This window comes from Eretmochelys imbricata, chromosome 1, assembly GCF_965152235.1.
Source record: "Eretmochelys imbricata isolate rEreImb1 chromosome 1, rEreImb1.hap1, whole genome shotgun sequence".
Taxonomy (NCBI): Eukaryota; Metazoa; Chordata; order Testudines; family Cheloniidae; genus Eretmochelys; species Eretmochelys imbricata.
Window position 1 is genome coordinate 185,487,633 of NC_135572.1, and position 17,451 is coordinate 185,505,083.

At 42.3% G+C, this 17,451-nt stretch overlaps 1 protein-coding gene across 1 annotated transcript in view; it reads right to left on the reverse strand.

Annotated features, from left to right (window-relative positions):
- VGLL3 (vestigial like family member 3) overlaps nucleotides 1–17,451 on the reverse strand; it is a 56,124-nt gene that overhangs the window by 17,586 nt on the left and 21,087 nt on the right. The window contains exon 3 of the mRNA XM_077815711.1: nucleotides 16,151–16,651. Within this exon, the coding sequence (XP_077671837.1) occupies nucleotides 16,151–16,651 (501 nt within the window). The remainder of the gene's footprint in view (nucleotides 1–16,150; nucleotides 16,652–17,451) is intronic.

Here is a 17,451-nt window from a genome sequence, read left to right on the forward strand (position 1 = left end):
CAACAACAATTTGCAAATTTGCTAATAAAGCATGTAAACTTCAGGTACTATAAAATTGCTGTTGCATAAATACTAATGGCCTGATCCAAAGCTCACTGGAATCAATTAAAAGCCTCCCACTGACTTCAGCGGACTATGGATAAGACACAAAGTCAACATTTTGTGCCCACCAACACCGTGGGATGGAGATCAGGCATTTTGTGCCCACCAACACCGTGGGATGGAGATCAGCTGACACAGCTGTCATTGAAGTCTTTCTATTGACATCAGTGACATCAGGGGTCAGCAACACTGAGTTTCAGGAATATCTAGTTCCCCTGTTGGGTCTTGTTTGCCCATGTAGAAAGGGGACTGGGTACAGCACTAGGCGGGGCTGTCCAAGCATCCGCATGAAATGCAAGAGGTACTCTTCTCTGCTTCAAGCACGTCAGGATCAAGCTTTGTAAGAAAACTACCTTTAGCACCCCTGTCACTATTAAAGGGTTTGATCTTGCTCAGGCAAAAGTCCCATTGACTTCAACAGGTGCTTTGCCTGAGTCACAACTGCAGACTGTGCCCACAGGACTAATACTAAAAGGCAGTGTTTCCTTAAAAAACAAAAAATCCCTTCTTGCTGGACTTGGGAGTTCAGTCTAAAAGACATATATGTCAAGTGAACTTTTTTTCTTTAAAGCCTCTAATAGTTCAAACACGCTTTAGAAATCTCAAGAGGCTGGAATATTTTTAAAAAACAGAGATTTTTTTAAAGATTTTAGATGAACAGAAATGTAAATTAATGCTCTATTGCTAAGAAGAATTGTGCCTGAAGTGAGTAGAATGACCCATGGTCAGCAGTTATGCACTTGTCCACCACATGAAAAGACATTGCACCTCTGTTTATATACACCTGCTGACTGCCTGGTCACATTTGTAGGTACAACCAATCAGGGTTTATCAAGAGCATTTGAAAGCCTTTTGTACAGACAAAAGAATTTCACGCAACCCTGAAGTCATGGAGAACATAATTAAATGCAAATGTCTAAATAGTCAAGGTCAGATGGGATTTACCATACAATTCCAATCAATTTCTAGAGGAAGTGACGGGAGGAGAAGGGGATAAAATATACTGTATAACAACTCCAAAAAATATGGGAAAAGACAGTGTTATTTAAAAAGCATGTTTTGAGGAAGAAACTATGTTTTTTTTTAAAAAGCGGGGGGAAAAAATCCAAGATTTCCATGTTATAAAACACTCTCACTCTCTCTCTCTCTCTCTCTCTCTCTCTGATTACCTTGCAGAATTATGTTTCTAGTACTGAAAAATCTGAAGAATCAGAACAAAAGTAGGTCTGCTCCTACCAGGAGAAAGGTATTCAAAATTTCCAACAACTGTGTCTGCTGTGTAACTAAGGGCCATCTTGTACCATCAGTTTTTAAGCTGGAAACTCCCCCTATATTACATATGGGGGAGTTCAGTTTAAAAACTAATGGACAAACAGAGTCTCAGAAATGGTTCAATCCAGTTGACAGGTCCTGTTCCTACTTATAATCTGTGAGAGTGGTCCAGTTTACTTCACAGGGGGTAGCATCAGACCCCAGATAACTCAGAAGGCAGAAACCTCTACAAAAAAAAAGAGTTAAGTACTTAATCATATAAATTTGATTGTTTGTATGGACACAAAAATCATTTTGGCATCTCCTCACGGAAACAGTAATAAAGTACATTATGTTAGTACAGGCCCTCACAAAATAAATCTCCCATTTTCCTGGGAGGGCAGTAGAATTTAGCATATAAGCAATGAGATGATTCCTTTTGCAGTGTATTAAGACTTGTAGACTGATTGAGCCCTGTTTTTACAGACCTTTTCTCTTATGTCAGAACCTTTCCCTTTTATTTTCGCTGCCATCAGTACTCTCAAACTGAAGTGTTGTGAGTACAGAATCTGCTCCTTCAGGAATGGATATCAACCCAACATCTGCTTCTCATAAGCCCTTTTTCTTTGCTTTGCTTTTTTTTTTTTTTCTTTTTTCGTGAAGTAAATCTGCTGACTTCAACTGTAAAGGTTTTTCATGTGGAAGATTTGTTCCTGTCCTTCAAGTTTTAGACTATATGAGCAAGCACATTACTACAGCTTTGGTTTCATTTTTTTTTTCCCAGCTGATTTCTTAGCAAAGATCAGTTTAGTTGCCCAGTTTAGTGAAATCAAATTTAACAAGGAGGAAAATGTAATAAACCTTTAAGTCAATTGATCGGATGCATTAACTCTTATGCCAGTAGCGCATTTTTATTGGCACTCTGTCTACCTGACCCCGCAGAGTGGCAGAAGTACTTTAGACTTATTCTCAGGTTTTGCCAGTGGAAACAGCCCTTATGGTGGGAGCAGGAGGTGGTAGGATCTTCACTCATTCATATCTTGTTTACCTGCTAACCCATAAAAACACTACTACTTGAGATTCAAGCAGAAACTTTGGACCTAGTCCTACTGCCTTTTTAGTCACTGGGAGTTCTGCCATGGACTCCAATGGGAACGAGAGCAGGTCCTTCCATGCTCTGTTGTTGCAAAGTGGAGAGCAATCAATTGGCCACTATTACTAGAAAGAGGTGAGCCAATTCAGATACAATAAGAACCAACCAAGATCAAAAAAGAACTTTTTTCTTGGTTTGTTTTTAGTTCAAAAAGTTTGGTTAGAACCTTTCCCTTGCAGGCCTAGCTAAATCTACGAAAAACTGTTTTTCACCATTTCCAGCAAAGCCAAACCCAGGACCTTCAGGCACTGTCACAAAGGAGTCTGATCTTGCAGTATTTCTTGAACTACAATTTTCCTATAAGTAGCCAAACTTTTAGAAACTTATGCTAGCTTCCTACCCTTGAGGTTTTCCCGTTGCTAACTAACCCATTGAGCAACAAAGAAACCAGCTCCCCCAGGAGAGCAGCATTGCTATGAGAATATAGTGGGAGTGAAGTTCAGCATCAGGAAAAAAAATTTTAATGACTAGGGAGATAGGAAGAAGGAGTTAAGGATGTTGTAATTGGCACTCAGATCTTCAGGCGTTGCAATGTCTAACTACCACTAAAAAACTGGGCCTAATGCCCCAAATCAGCAAAATATGTGCTTTAGCATTAAGGGCTTAATGCTGAGATTCTGAGTGCCTCCATTTCCAGCGAGCTTCCATGGGAGTGGAAACTGCTCAGCCCCTCACAGCACCAGGACCTAAGAGCGTAGAGGAAGGTTGTCTCATCAGGATATAGAACTGAATTTCAGGAGGTTGAGCACATACAGCTCCCATTCACTTCACTTGGAGTTGTGGGTCCTCTGCACTTGTAAATCCCACATTTAAGATGTTCACTGCCCTAAAGACAAGTCAGCCTGTGTCTCAGTACTGATCACACTTAGATTATTTTTGTTCATCTTTTGAATGTTTTGGCTGGGAAGGCTGGTAGCAAAAAATAGAATACATGATAGGAATATTTTGAAAAATGAGAGAAAGCTTAAATATGTATTTTAAAAGCTGGATGGAGCAAAAAGGATGGCAACATTTCCAAACAATTACTGCATTACCAACTTCAGCCCTCATTCTGTAGTGAGCACTACACAGGCAGACTCCTGACCCTACAAAAGCCTCACTGAAGTCAAGGGAGCTCTGCACATAGCTCCACCTACACCAAGATAATTGCAGGATTGGTTTGTTTGTTTTTTAATATACAATGCTACAGCCCTTATTCATGGAATTAATCCTTTCACACTGGCTTCCAAAGGACTCCTCGTGGGGGGTGGGGGGGGCAGGCTTCTGGATCAGGCCCAATCCAGCAATCCTCTTGCAAACTTCTGTGGCTAAAATTATCAAAAAGTTATCTCAGAGTGGATTCTTAAATGGACAGCCTAAGGCTAAAAATTCACAACTGCACATGAAGTCCATAGGAGCTGCAGGTGATCAGCCCTTTTCAGATCCAGTCCCTAACATGTCTCAGGTTGGGCAACCACACAATGGAGGGATCAGAGGCCAACTTTTGAAAACTTCAGCCCAGGTTACATTCAATAGGAGTTGAAAGCACTCAAGCAACTCATACAAGCTCTTCAGCAAATTGCAAGATCTGGCCTTATGAAAACACTTTGTTTCCACGAGTTGTAGCTTTTTGCAATACCTGTATTTTATCCTTGAATGTTCATGTGAAAAATATCACTCTTCAGATGGCCTAAACTGAAACTCCTGCCTCCCAAAATTATTAGAAATGAAAATATCAATGTGTGTGTTGATGGTTCTCACAGAAAGAGGGCCTGATCCAGAGTCCCCGGATGTCAACGAGAGGCTTTCCATGACACTGGGCCAGGCTCATTTTCTCCTTTAAGTCCATATAAATATTTGGTCCGTTTTGAAAGAATGAATGGGTTGATACTATAGTTCCTATAACAACGTCAGACTTTGCCCCATGCTAAAGGTTTCACACATTTCTTCTCATAGTCAGCACAACCAGCACAAAGCCATTTTCAGAAGCAAGAAAAAAAATATAGACACCATTTCTACAATCTGACAGGCAGGAAAAATATTTAGCAGAAATGTTAAGAGTAAATTATAGCTGTTTACGCTAGAATGAAGGACAAGAAGCTGCAAAATCTTGCAAAACGGAAACAATGAAGGATTGGACTAGGAAAGGGTTTGCTCTTTAAAAAAAAGACAATTGAGGTAACAAAACAAACACACAAATACAAACATCTAAAAATAAGCATTTTATACATTTCTTGTCAGTGCTTCTCTGAGAGCAAGTTCTTTAAACAGAACTTAACAATTTAACGATTTTTTTTAAAAAAATATGTCATCCTAAAATAGTCCACCAACCCTGCCCCAAACTTTCTGTATTTCTACAAAAATCGACACACAACACACTGCAAAACCCCTGTTCCTGAAAGGATGAGCACTGGAGTCAAGGCACAGTCTTTTCCCTACCATCAAGGCTGTGCATAAAAAAAAAAAACAACAACAACCAGAACAAACAAAACCAAACACTGGGAAAGGAGCAAAACGGAGTTAGGTTGCACAGCTGCAGTAGGGCTCAGATGAGGAAAGAAAGAAAAACAAGTTTTTTTTTCTTCTATGTTCTGGGACCCAGAAGTGGCCTGCCAAAGAAAAGGCTCAATAGCAAAACCAGAATGACTGGCTCTTCCTCTTCTCCTTAGCGGTGTGTCCTCTGCCCCCAGGCAGAAACAGTCAAGAGTTTCAATATCATCATCCCGGCTGTGGGGATGCTATCTGGTGCTCAGATGCATCTGATCTTCAGAACCAAGAAGATTCCTTGCTCTTGTCCTGATGCTGTAGACCTAGTTTTAGGGAAGGGGTAAAAAAATGAATGAACATTTGATAAAACATTCCCTTCACCCAAAGAAAGTGAGCTGGGGTAAATATATTTATAAAAATCCTGTATTAATAGTCCATCTACACTACAACTGGGTTGGGGGGGACCTGTTTACAACACTGCTGTCCCCCCAGGATAAGTAAGTAGCCCTGAACTACACTAACGCCTTAGACATGCTTGCATACTTCAGTAATGCTGATAGTTTACACTGAGCAAAACTGTATCATGTTTTAACTTCATTGGGAGTTGTAATCAGTGTAATCTAAGTGTTGTATTTGTAGTATTGATGGGCCTTCATGGAGCAGAACCAGTTTTCTCACAGAATTAGCTCATGGTTCTACTAGAACTTTACCTCTTTTCTAGAAAGCCTGATACATTTTAACATTTTAGGGTCTCAGAGCCATCTGCAGTTTTTCACCTTGAATAGAGGGTAGCAGGGGTGGGGGGGAAATTCCCACAGCAAGTGAAAATATCAAGCAATTTCACCTATAGCACATCAGATTTTTAGCCAAGAATTGCTTGTGCTTTCACACAGGGAAAATAAATGACTTTTAGCTTGACTTTGGTATGAGTTTCTCTGATATTTTCCTTTATAAACGTCAAGGACCAGCCAATAAACGTGCTGTGCAGGGGCTTTCATGTTATAGCAGTAGAATCTGTGCTGTAATTTGGAATTTATCTAGTCCAGAGGGATTTACTCTTTGCTAGAGTTACATCATGAAAGAGCTAGCACTTAGAAACAGACAATACAAAGTGTAGAAAAAATACATACAAAAAATGTACTTGCTAGGTTACTTATAGCAAAACATATAAGCTAAGTGCTTTGATGTCCTATTACTTTAAGCAAAGTGAGAGAGACAAGGTGGGTGAGGTAATATCTTTTATTGGACCAACTTCTGTTGGTGAAAGAGACAAGCTTTTGAGCTGCACAGGGCTCTTCTTCAGGTCTGGGAAAGGTACTCAGAGTGTCACAGCTAAAGACAAGGTGGAAATTGAAAGATGTTTCCCATTATAGCCATAAGATGACAGTTATCACCATGAGAAATATTCAGCAGCATTTCTGCTCTATATTTGAGCTATAAATAGTATTGTCTTCCTCTTTAGTACATGAACAGTGCCACTAACGCATCTGTTGTAAATTCACTACTGGCCTAAGCAGGTGCAAATTCCCATTTGGCAAAAATGTCAGGAGAACAGCTTATTTTTATCATCATATTTAAACCCCAGTCCTGATTTGCCTAAACCTAACTGTAACATGTACTGGATCAGACCACCACCTCTTTCCCCCATGAATGTATATAGCTAAACTGCTGATGATCAATAGCACCTCAGAAGCCAGCTACAAAGTGACTAGTTATCGCTAGTGGAAGAGAACAAAAATATATTGCTCCATCCATCCGAGGATTTCCAAGGCGTTTGCATATATTTGTGAGGGCTGCAATTGATAGGTGGGGAAAGTGAAGCACAGAGAGGTTTCGTGACTGTGATTATGCCAAGAACAGAACCCAGACTGTCCAACTGTCAGTCCTCTACTTTAATCACCAGACAAGCACTGATCTTCAGCTTAACATAGGGATGGCAGAAGTGTGATCCAGGAACAAATGCAGCTTACAGACGAGCCAAATGAAGCATATGCCTACCCTAACCTTTAATAAGGAGACTACTGGTCCCAGGGTGCCAGGGTCCAGCTGCCTAGATCTGGATTGAACACAGCATGCTGGGACCTGTGGACTCTGCTGGCCATAACTCCATATTAAAGAGGAGGGAGGTTGTTGCTTGCTCCATTTTATATCTCCTATCAAATTCTCATTGTTCCCTTCAGTTAGGCAAAGTTTGGGCATCCTTGATGTAAAGTATCTGTCTTTAAACTTCCTGAGACTGAGACTACGGGACTTGGTTATGTGATGACACTCTCATTCTGTTTAGGTGTCAAATTTTGCTTCCCTGGGAGTGACACACACACCCAACCCAAAATACAGGTTTTTTTTAAAAGTTACTTCAGAACCAGCTGTTGTGATTATGTGTTATTTTCCCCTTCTATCTACGGAAATATTTTATAAAACAAGAGAGAGAGAGTCATTTGCCAGGCAATCACAATTAGAGGGTAAGAAAGTCATTAAGGTGCCCCAGCAAGCACTAAGGACTACTAAGAGGCCATAAAAGAGGGTGTGGGGAAAGGAGTTAATATGGTTCTAACAGCCTTAAAAACAAAGACATCTGTTTAAGAGGATGTAGGTTTGTCGACAGAATGCAATAGCAAGGGACTAACTCACTGATCAGCTCCACCCTTTCCACTAGGTGTCTTTGCGGTGAACTGATAGACGAGGGACAGTAATTAAGCCCATGCATCTATAATTCATAGCTACTGAAAACAAACAAAAAACTGAAGTTTCACTTATAAATCTTGAGCATGGAACAGTTTATATGCCTTTTCTTCATTATCTCCTCACCCCTTTTACTGGAAGACAATCTGCAGTTCTACCAGCATGCTGTCCCAGTCTAGCCAAGTTTCTGAACAACAGTGCTTTAACTGATAATAGGCTTATTGAGCAAACATTTTCCTCTTTATAAAAATGTCTTCACTTGTCTTGCATGACTCAGTATTTCCACATTTGAGAGAAGTGTCTATCTGCGAAATGCTGGCACTGTGACTAATTACTGCTTGTATTCAAAAATCAAGTCATTTAGAAGAAGTCTAACCCAGCTAGTGAAATTCAAAGACAAAGGGTCAAATTTATGGCAGGTGTAAATGGAGTCAACTCTCCTGAAGACCGTAGGCTGTGCTCACTTAAGCATGCATTGAATTTGCCACAGTGGCTTCTAAATATTTCCAAAAGGAGGGCTGCATAGGCAGCTGGACAAGGAGACAGAAGACTACATTTGATTTACTTAAATTGTATTTTATTCAGGTGATCCTCACCTTCAATATTGAGATATAGACCTCAAATACTCTAAAATCCTCCGTTACGTGGGAGCAGGAAAGCTCTTCTTCTACTCCCAGAACATCTGTACAGCAGCAGCGCTTCTAGCGCACTCTTAATGGGTAAATAATCCTGTTCCCATTTCCCCCTGGACTACCAATGGTTCTGGAGGCAGCAGAATGAGTATGGGTCCACTGTACTAGGGGGGTGGATGGACAGGATGAAGGATGCCTACACTCCCTGGGTGCTGTACAGCACTGTTCTGCCACAGGCATGCTGTATCCCAGTGCATGGGAGGTGAGGAGTGGATTCTGAGGGTGGAGTTGGTTGGACCACAAGTTCCAGCAGCCGTTCCCCAGGACTGTGAAGCCAGGTAGTCACAGCTTACTGCGAAGTTGTGACAGCTGTGGAGCAGCTTTGTAGTCTGAGGGGTAGGGTGTGGATTCCCCCTTCTCCTGGGGCCCTGGCTAAGTGCACAGCCAAGTTGTTAGACCTGCACATAGACAAAAGGGATTTAATCCAAGCAAAAGTCTCAAAGGTGCCCACTAGGGGTCATGGCCTAGTCAACGGCCTCTTTACATAGGCAGCAAGTGCTGGCAGGCTACTCTGTTACAGCCCGATCTAAAGCTCATTGAAGTCAATGGAGTTACACCAGTGTCAGGACCAGTTACACATAACGCACCGTAATGTCAGTTTCCTCCAAATTCTGTGCCTTGGGCTCTCGACTCTTCACCAGTTTATAATGTATTAAGAGATTTTGCTTTTGCTTAAAAATTGTTTAAGAAAAAACCCACAGCGTTAAAGTGAAAGTTTGTAGGCATGTTAATTTTCAGCACAACATGTGGGGATTAAACTACATTTAATGGAAACGAGGTACCTAACACCCACCCCCGCACCACACAAAAACTGAATCCTTGGAAGTGTAAGAAGATGTGCAAAACAGAGATCAGTACTTTACCGAATCATTGTTCATGGAGCTAACAATGTTCTGAATCACAAATTCCCTGGGTGTTGATAATATACAAAGGAATCCCCTCTTCATGACATTAGTCACTGAAGTATTTTGGCATCATCATCTACTCATGAGACCAGAGATCTGACTTAGAACAGCAGAATTGCAGCAGTGTTACCGGCATTGGTAAAATTACAAGCTGGTCTCCTCTGGTGATCAGAACACCCTCATTCAACATAATTCAAAATGAAGAATTTTGCAAAATATTTTTTTTATAATCACATGTGAAGTGTGGCCCACAGTAATTATTAGAAAAAGGATAATTGCTTAAATTTCAGCATGCCTGTAAAATGTATGCCAAATGATTTTTTATACTAATAATTTAAAGCTCATGGGATGTGATACTTGACAACTATAGAGGCTGATGTCCTTCTTTTCACCAAAGAGGTACAAGCAATGACAGCTAGAGTTCAAGTTTTCCTGCCAATATGCCGCTATCCTGTTCTGGATGGACCATCTCTCTGAAAGAGGCTAGTTCGTTCCCCACAGCCATTGAGTTCTTAGCCTTTCTGCTGATACTGTCAGCATGGCTGCCAATTAATGCCAAATGTCATTATCCTTACCCTTATCCACTTAGAATCAATTTTCAGGTAGGCCCCTGAACAGTCGCCAATTGATATAAACTTGGTTGCTGCCAGCCTGAGCTAGATGTGAACCACTGATTTAGAAGTGAAAGGCTCCATATGCCATTACTATTCTCCTGGGCAGCCCACTCCCCTTCCCATGCAGGATACAAAGTAAGGTAGTCATAGTCAACCCAAGGCCTTAGAATGACATAGCTTTGGGGCCGTGTATGAGGTTCTGGGGGAGTGCATGCACATGATTGAAACTCCTTTGCTCTGCTTGATCTCGTGCAGAATGCCAGTCACAAGAGCACTCCCCCATTCCACCCAACTCAGGCAAAGCTGGAGGAATCAGTTCCAAGCCATGCCCTTTCCAACAACCAGAAAGGGGGTAGAAGGGAAGAAAAGAGAGAGAGATTGAATATTGAATATAGTCAGAGAGCAAAGATAATCATGATGCAACATCCTACAATTTGCCTTTCAATGTCTTTATTGCGTCAGTACACAACTATGTTGAGTCATGATGATGCAAATATTTCAATACAATGTTAGCCTGCTGTGTCTCATGAACCATTCCTCTGAGTTGCCCAGCCTTCCCGCCCCCCCAGAATCATAGAATATCAGGGTTGGAAGGGACCTCAGGATGTCATCTAGTCCAACCCCCTGCTCAAAGCAGGACCAATCCCCAACTAAATCATCCCAGCCAGGACTTTGTCAAGCCTGACCTTAAAAATATCTAAGGAAGGAGATTCCACCACCTCCCTAGGTAATGCATTCCAGTGTTTCACCACCCTCCTAGTGAAAAAGTTTTTCCTAATATCCAACTAAACCTCCCCCACTGCAACTTGAGACCATTACTCCTCGTTCTGTCATCAGCTACCACTGAGAACAGTCTAGATCCATTCTCTTTGGAACCCCCTTTCAGGTAGTTGAAAGCAACTATTAAATCCCCCCTCATTCTTCTCTTCTGCAGACTAAACAATCCCAGTTCCCTCAGCCTTCCTCATAAGTCATGTGTTCCAGTACCCGAATAATTTTTGTTGCCCTCCGCTGGACTATTTCCAATTTTTCCACATCCTTCTTGTAGTGTGAGGCCCAAAACTGGACACAGTACTCCAGATGAGGCCTCACCCATGTCGAATAGAGGGGAACAATCACGTCCCTCGATCTGCTGGCAATGCCCCTACCTATACATCCCAAAATGCCATTTGCCTTCTTGGCAACAAGGGCACACTGTTGACTCATATCCAGCTTCTCGTCCACTGTAATCCCTCGGTCCTTTTCTGCAGAACTGCTGCCGAGCCATTCGGTCCCTAGTCTGTAGCAGTGCATGGGATTCTTCCGTCCTAAGTGCAGGACTCTGAACTTGTCCTTGTTGAACCTCATCAGATTTCTTTTGGCCCAATCCTCTAATTTGTCTAGGTCCCTCTGTATCCTATCCCTACCCTTCAGCATATCTACCACTCCTCCCAGTTTAGTGTCACCTGCAAACTTGCTGAGGGTGCAATCCACGCCATCCTCCAGATCATTTATGAAGATATTGAACAAAACCGGCCCGAGGACCGACCCTTGGGGCACTCCACTTGATACCGCTGCCAACTAGACATGGAGCCATTGATCACTACCCGTTGAGCCCGACAATCTAGCCAACTTTCTATCCACCTTTAGTTCATTCATCCAGCCCATACTTCTTTAACTTGCTGGCAAGAATACTGTGGGAGACCGTGTCAAAAGCTTTACTAAAGTCAAGGAACAACACGTCCACCGCTTTCCCCTCATCCACAGACCAGTTATCTCGTCATAGAAGGCAATTAGATTAGTCAGGCATGACTTGCCCTTGGTGAATCCATGCTGACTGTTCCTGATCACTTTCCTCTCCTCTAAGTGCTTCAGAACCGATTCCTTGAGGACCTGCTCCATGATTAGGGTTATACACAGTGCTTAATTTGTGCCTGGGCTTGCCAGGGCTGTGCCCTGGCACCTGTAGTCTTGGCAATTCATAGCCCCGGCACTGCAGGGCTTTCTGCATCAGTTATGAAAATAATTAAATAATTGCTTGAGCCCAGGAACCTCTTTCATTACAAAATTAAGCACTTGCTATATACCAAACTGGGGACACTCCAGTGAGTCTGCATGACTGTGCTTACAGCACATGGCATTCTGAATAGTAAGAAGTAAGTAAAACATCTGTCAGTTTGAATCCTGATGCTTCTGCAAATGTATCAGCTTTCTCATAGGTTTTCAGAGGGATATATCAGAAGGATAAATACCAGGGAGGGAGAGTAATTATTTAAGCTCAGTACCAATGTGGACATAAGAACAAATGGATATAAACTGGCCATCAGGAAGTTTAGACTTGAAACTAGATGGAAAGTTTCTAACCATCAGAGGGGTGAAGTTCTGGAACAGCCTTCCAAGAGAAGCAGTGGGGGCAAAAGACCTATCTGGCTTCAAGATTAAGCTTGATAAGTTTATGGAGGAGATGGTATGATGGGATAACATGATTTTGGCAATTAACTGGTCTTTAACTATTCAGGGTAAATAGACCCAATGGCCTGTGATGGGATGTTAGATGGGGTAGGATCTGAGTTACTACAGAGAATTCTTTCCTGGGTATCTGGCTGGTGAACCTTGCCCACATGCTCAGGGTTCAGCTGATCGCCATATCTGAGGTCGGGAAGGAATTTTCCTCCAGGGCAGATTGGCAGAGGCCCTGGGGGTTTTTCACCTTCCTCTGCAGCATGGGGCACGGGTCACTTGCTGGAGGATTCTCTGCACCTTGAAGTCTTTAAACCATGATTTGAGGACTTCAATAGCTCAGACATAGGTGAGAGGTTTATTGCAGGAGTGGGTGGGTGAGATTCTGTGGCCTGCATTGTGTAGGAGGTCAGACTAGATGATCACAATGGTCCCTTCTGACCTTAATGTCTATGAGTCTAACATAGCACTACAGAGTTGAGCTGCGAGCATAGATTAGCAATTATAGTCCAGGTTCTCTTCATTGCCTTGCGCCTTGTGTAGTCACTTACACCTATGCAAAATGCATGTAAATAGTACCAAATCAGAATTATCCACCAACTGTACCTGTGCACCAGGGATTTACACATAGGAGCAAGGCAGTGTGTTTCAGGCTCAATTAAACCAGTAAGGAGGTGCCAAGCTCTGTGACCTATGTTGAACAGTTAGCACTCTGTTCTCAAAGAAAAGAGTGAAAGCAATTGGTAGGTTGAAACTACAAGTTTAAAATGAAAAAAACAAACAAACAAAAACAACAACAAAAAGCAAGTAGTTCGTAAATCACCTTCCCACCAGCTTGCATTGAACACAAACAAGTCAGGACCTATGGAGTAATCCACACCATGATAAAAAAATGGGTTTTCTGATCTATGCTTCCTTAAATAACTCCCTATATCATCCTCAGAAAGTTGAGTCAACTGCCTGCCTTCATGACTGTTGGAATTGCTATCATGCTGAATCAGCCCACTAGTCTATCATTGGCAATGGCAATTTGCTGATTCTTCAGAAGGAGGTAAAACCCTCTCATTAATGTAACTTGCCTAAAACCACGTCATATGAGGAGGAAAACATTTGTTCCCAATCCTGGCAGATTATCAGTTTACAACGTGAAACATAATTACCCTTGTATCATCTGCACTGCTGCAGATGTTATTAATGACCATAAAATTGTCCAGTACTTTAAAGAATCCTGTTATGCTATTTTTCTTAATTTCTTGAGGCAACAAGTACATAAGAACAGCCATACTGGATCAGACCAAAGGTCCATCTAGCCCAGTATCCGGTCTTCCGACAGTGGCCAATGCCAGGTGCCCCAGAGGGAATGAACAGAACAAGTAATCATCAAGTGATCCATCCCCTGTTGCTCATTCCCAGCTTCTGGCAAACAGGGGCTAAGGACATCATCCCTGCCCATCCTGCCTAATAGCCATTAATAGACCTATCCTCCATGAACGTATCTAGTCCTTTTTTTAACACTGTTATAGTCGTGATGAAGCACAGTTTGACTATATGTTGTATAAAGGAGGGTTCTGGCTGGGGTCTGCTGAGTTGTAGCAGTTAATATAGGAGACAGACAGAAAGAAATGTTAAAGAGATTTTTAGCAGTTGACTTTAGCTTAATTATAATTGGGTTTTGGTTTCATGTTATTTTGACTGAAAAAAGATCCAACACTGTGTTCATCTGGCACAAGCCTTCCCCACCTGTTCTTTTCCCCCTGACACACATTAGACTAAATAAGAGAGTGGATCATACTCTAGCAAATAGATCAGTCAACCAGAGGTATGAAAAACCCTCCCTCAACTGAAATCCAACAAACATCTCAAGGAAAGGGGAGCTGGAGGAACCTAATATTCCTTCAGTAACATAATTGCATGGAAGGGATTCCAAAAGTAACATATGGTCTGCATTGCTGCTGGTAGATAACAAATCAGATAAACACCCATCAAAGAAGGAAGAGCATGCAGTATAAACGAGCTCTAGGATACTTATCAGTCATTAGTGCCCTGCACACATGCTCCCATACATATGCTAACAGTGGTGCTAGACTGCTACTGAAACTGAAGTTCTGCTACAATAAGGCGTAGCTACACTACAGCCTGCGGGTCAAGTGTGACCTGCAGTGCAGTAACTCCTCGCTTAACCTTGTAGTTATGTTCCTGAAAAATGCTCCTTTAAGCGAAACGATGTTAAGCTAATCTGATTTCCCCATAGGAATTAATGTAAATGGGGGGGTTAGGTTCCAGGGAAATTTTTTTCACCAGACAAAAGACTATATATATATATTTTATATATACACACATACACACACAGTATAAGTTTTAGACAAACAATTTAATACTGTACACAGCGATGATGATTGTGAAGCTTGGTTGAGGTGGTGAAGTCAGAGGGTGGAAGAGGGTAGGATATTTCCCAGGGAATGCCTTACTGCTAAATGATGAACTAGCACTCGGCTGAGCCCTCAAGGGTTAACTCGTTGTTAATGTAGCCTCACACTCTACAAGGCAGCAGGAATAGAGAGAGGGGAGACAGCATGGCAGAGAGAGACAGAGACACATACCTGGTGTGAGAGAGAGAGAGAGACACACACACACACATTGCCCCTTTAAAAACGCTGACCCCCCTCTTAATACACTGCCTTTTTAAGTAGATCAGCAAGTTGAGACAGCAGCCGCTGCCAGCAAGCTCCCTCAGTCCTGAGCCCCGTTGTGTCCCATCCCCCAGCACCGGCTGTGGATGGGGTAAAGGAGCGGAGGGAGGGGGACACCCTGACATTAGCACCCCTCTTCTCTCCTCGCTTGCACAGTAAACAGGAGGCTCTCAGGAGCAGCTCCAAGGCAGAGGGCAGGAGCAGCACATGGCAGTGGGGGGAGGGACAGCTGAACTGCCTGGCAATTGATAACCTGCTGTGCTGCTGCTGCACAGGGAACTTAGGGGAGCAGGGAGCTGATAGCGGGCTGCCGGTCCACCCTGGTTCCAAGCCCCCACCACTACCTCCAATGGGATGCTCTTCCTGCAAGCAGTGGATAAAGCAGGTGGCTGCCAAACACCGTTACAAGGGAGCATTGCACAACTTTAAATGAGCATGTTCCCTAACTGCTCAGCAACATAACAACGTTAATTGAGATGACTTTAAGTGAGGAGTTACTGTATTCTAAATGTGGCCTGTAGGTGCTCTCATCTCACCTATGAAGAGTGCAGTACAGTCATTATGGAATGATGTCTAATACAAAGACATCAGTCTGGAGTCTACATGATCACTATAAAGACTTTTAGGATGAAGACATTGCTTGCCGGCACTTGTGGTCTCTTTACATTGCATCCCCATATTACAGATGAAGGAGGCTGCAAACTGTTCCATTTTACAGAAGGTAGGTATGGTAATCAGGCACCCCATGTAAAATGAATACATAAACTGCCTGGGCACTTCTTTATGAATTCACTCATTATTTCCTGCAAGATTTTTTTAAAAATCAAAATGCTTCGTGTAAATCATTTGGCTGGGTCAGGCTAAATGCTAGGAGCCCAGTTCCTACTGAAAGTCAGTGAGAGCATCAGTAGGAAGAAGTCACTGTGATGTTGCACCCCATAAGGCTTTACGGAAATATGCTTCTGAATGTATATATGACATAACTGGAATATGTCTTATGCTACATATGCCATGTAACCTATCTCTGTAAAGGTTATGGTCTACTGAATCTATTCATCCTATCTGTATGCATGTGTCATTTTGGTGCAGGGAATCTATTTAGTCACTGCAAATAACTCCAGTTAGTCAAGCCACAGAAATGAACAAATGACCTTACCTGCGTCAAACCCGAAGCTTGGCACGATGTCCACAGTTCCGTGAAAGGCTCCAGCCCATGCTGAGGTAGCACTGGTGACCGTAGTAGGGTCTGTCTTTGTCATGTCACACTGTGGAGCAGGAATCCTGGCTGCACGTACTGAAGGCATCAGTAGGGATCCATACCGTGGGTCAAGGTGAGAGCTGGGATGGTGATGATGCATGTGTGGATGGGGGTGATGGTGATGCATGTACACATCATGCATGTGCGCATATGAAGGGCTAACCTGAGATGCTAAAGGATAATGCCAGGATTCTGATGCGGTAGAGGGAGGAGGTGGGGCAGTCTGATGAAGGCTGTGTCCTGGCCAGCTGCTAGGATCTGCTGTGTGGAAGGTGCCTGGTGCAGTGACTGGGAAGTCAGGGTGGATTCCACTCAAGCATGGCGGAGGTGGAGGTTGATAAGAGCTGGTCCAAAATGAAGTTGGGAAACTGCTCCGTTGGCTTGAAATTGTTGAGCTCTCTAGAAAAAAAAAGTATAAATACTGAAAGCAATTGACAGATTAGAACTACCAGTTAAAAACAAAAACACAGCACAAGTAGTGGGTGAAGTAGCTTGCCACCAGTTTGCATTGCACAGGAACAAGTCAGGACCTGTGGAGTAGTCCACACGATGCTCATTGAATGCTCTTTCTAATCTATCCTTCCTTAAGTAACAGGTTAGATTAATATATCTCAAGGACAGCAGGAACCCTTATGATCATCTAGTTTGATCTCCTGTACATCACAAGCCATGGACTCTCACCCAATGATTCTTGCATCAAGCTCATAATTTCTGTCTGAACTAGAGCAAATAATTTAGAAAGAATCCAGTCTTCATTTAGAGACTTTGAGTGATTGAGAATCCACCACTACTGCTACAGTATAAAGCTTTTCCTGAAAAGAAAGCTTTTTCTGAAAGACATTTGCTACTAGTTCTGCATATGGAAAATGGCAGGATAAAAGATCTTGTTAAATTGATTACCTTGTTAAATTGGTGGGGTATATCATGCATAATACATCTTATGTTACTTCCTTATAGAATTGCATTTGGCTCTAAGTCCAGTGTACAATTGCTGTTATCCTGCAACTTTACTAAAAACAAGGTATGAACCTCAAAAGCTGCATGCAAAATAAATCTGTGTTTTCATATTCTGAGTCCTCTCTCTGTCAAGTTACCAACAAGAACTTTAGTTTGTTACACAACTTTGGGTGAACTCTAGCTAAAGAACTTTAATAGGACAAATCATTTAATTGGAAATAAAAGACCTATTTACATTCACA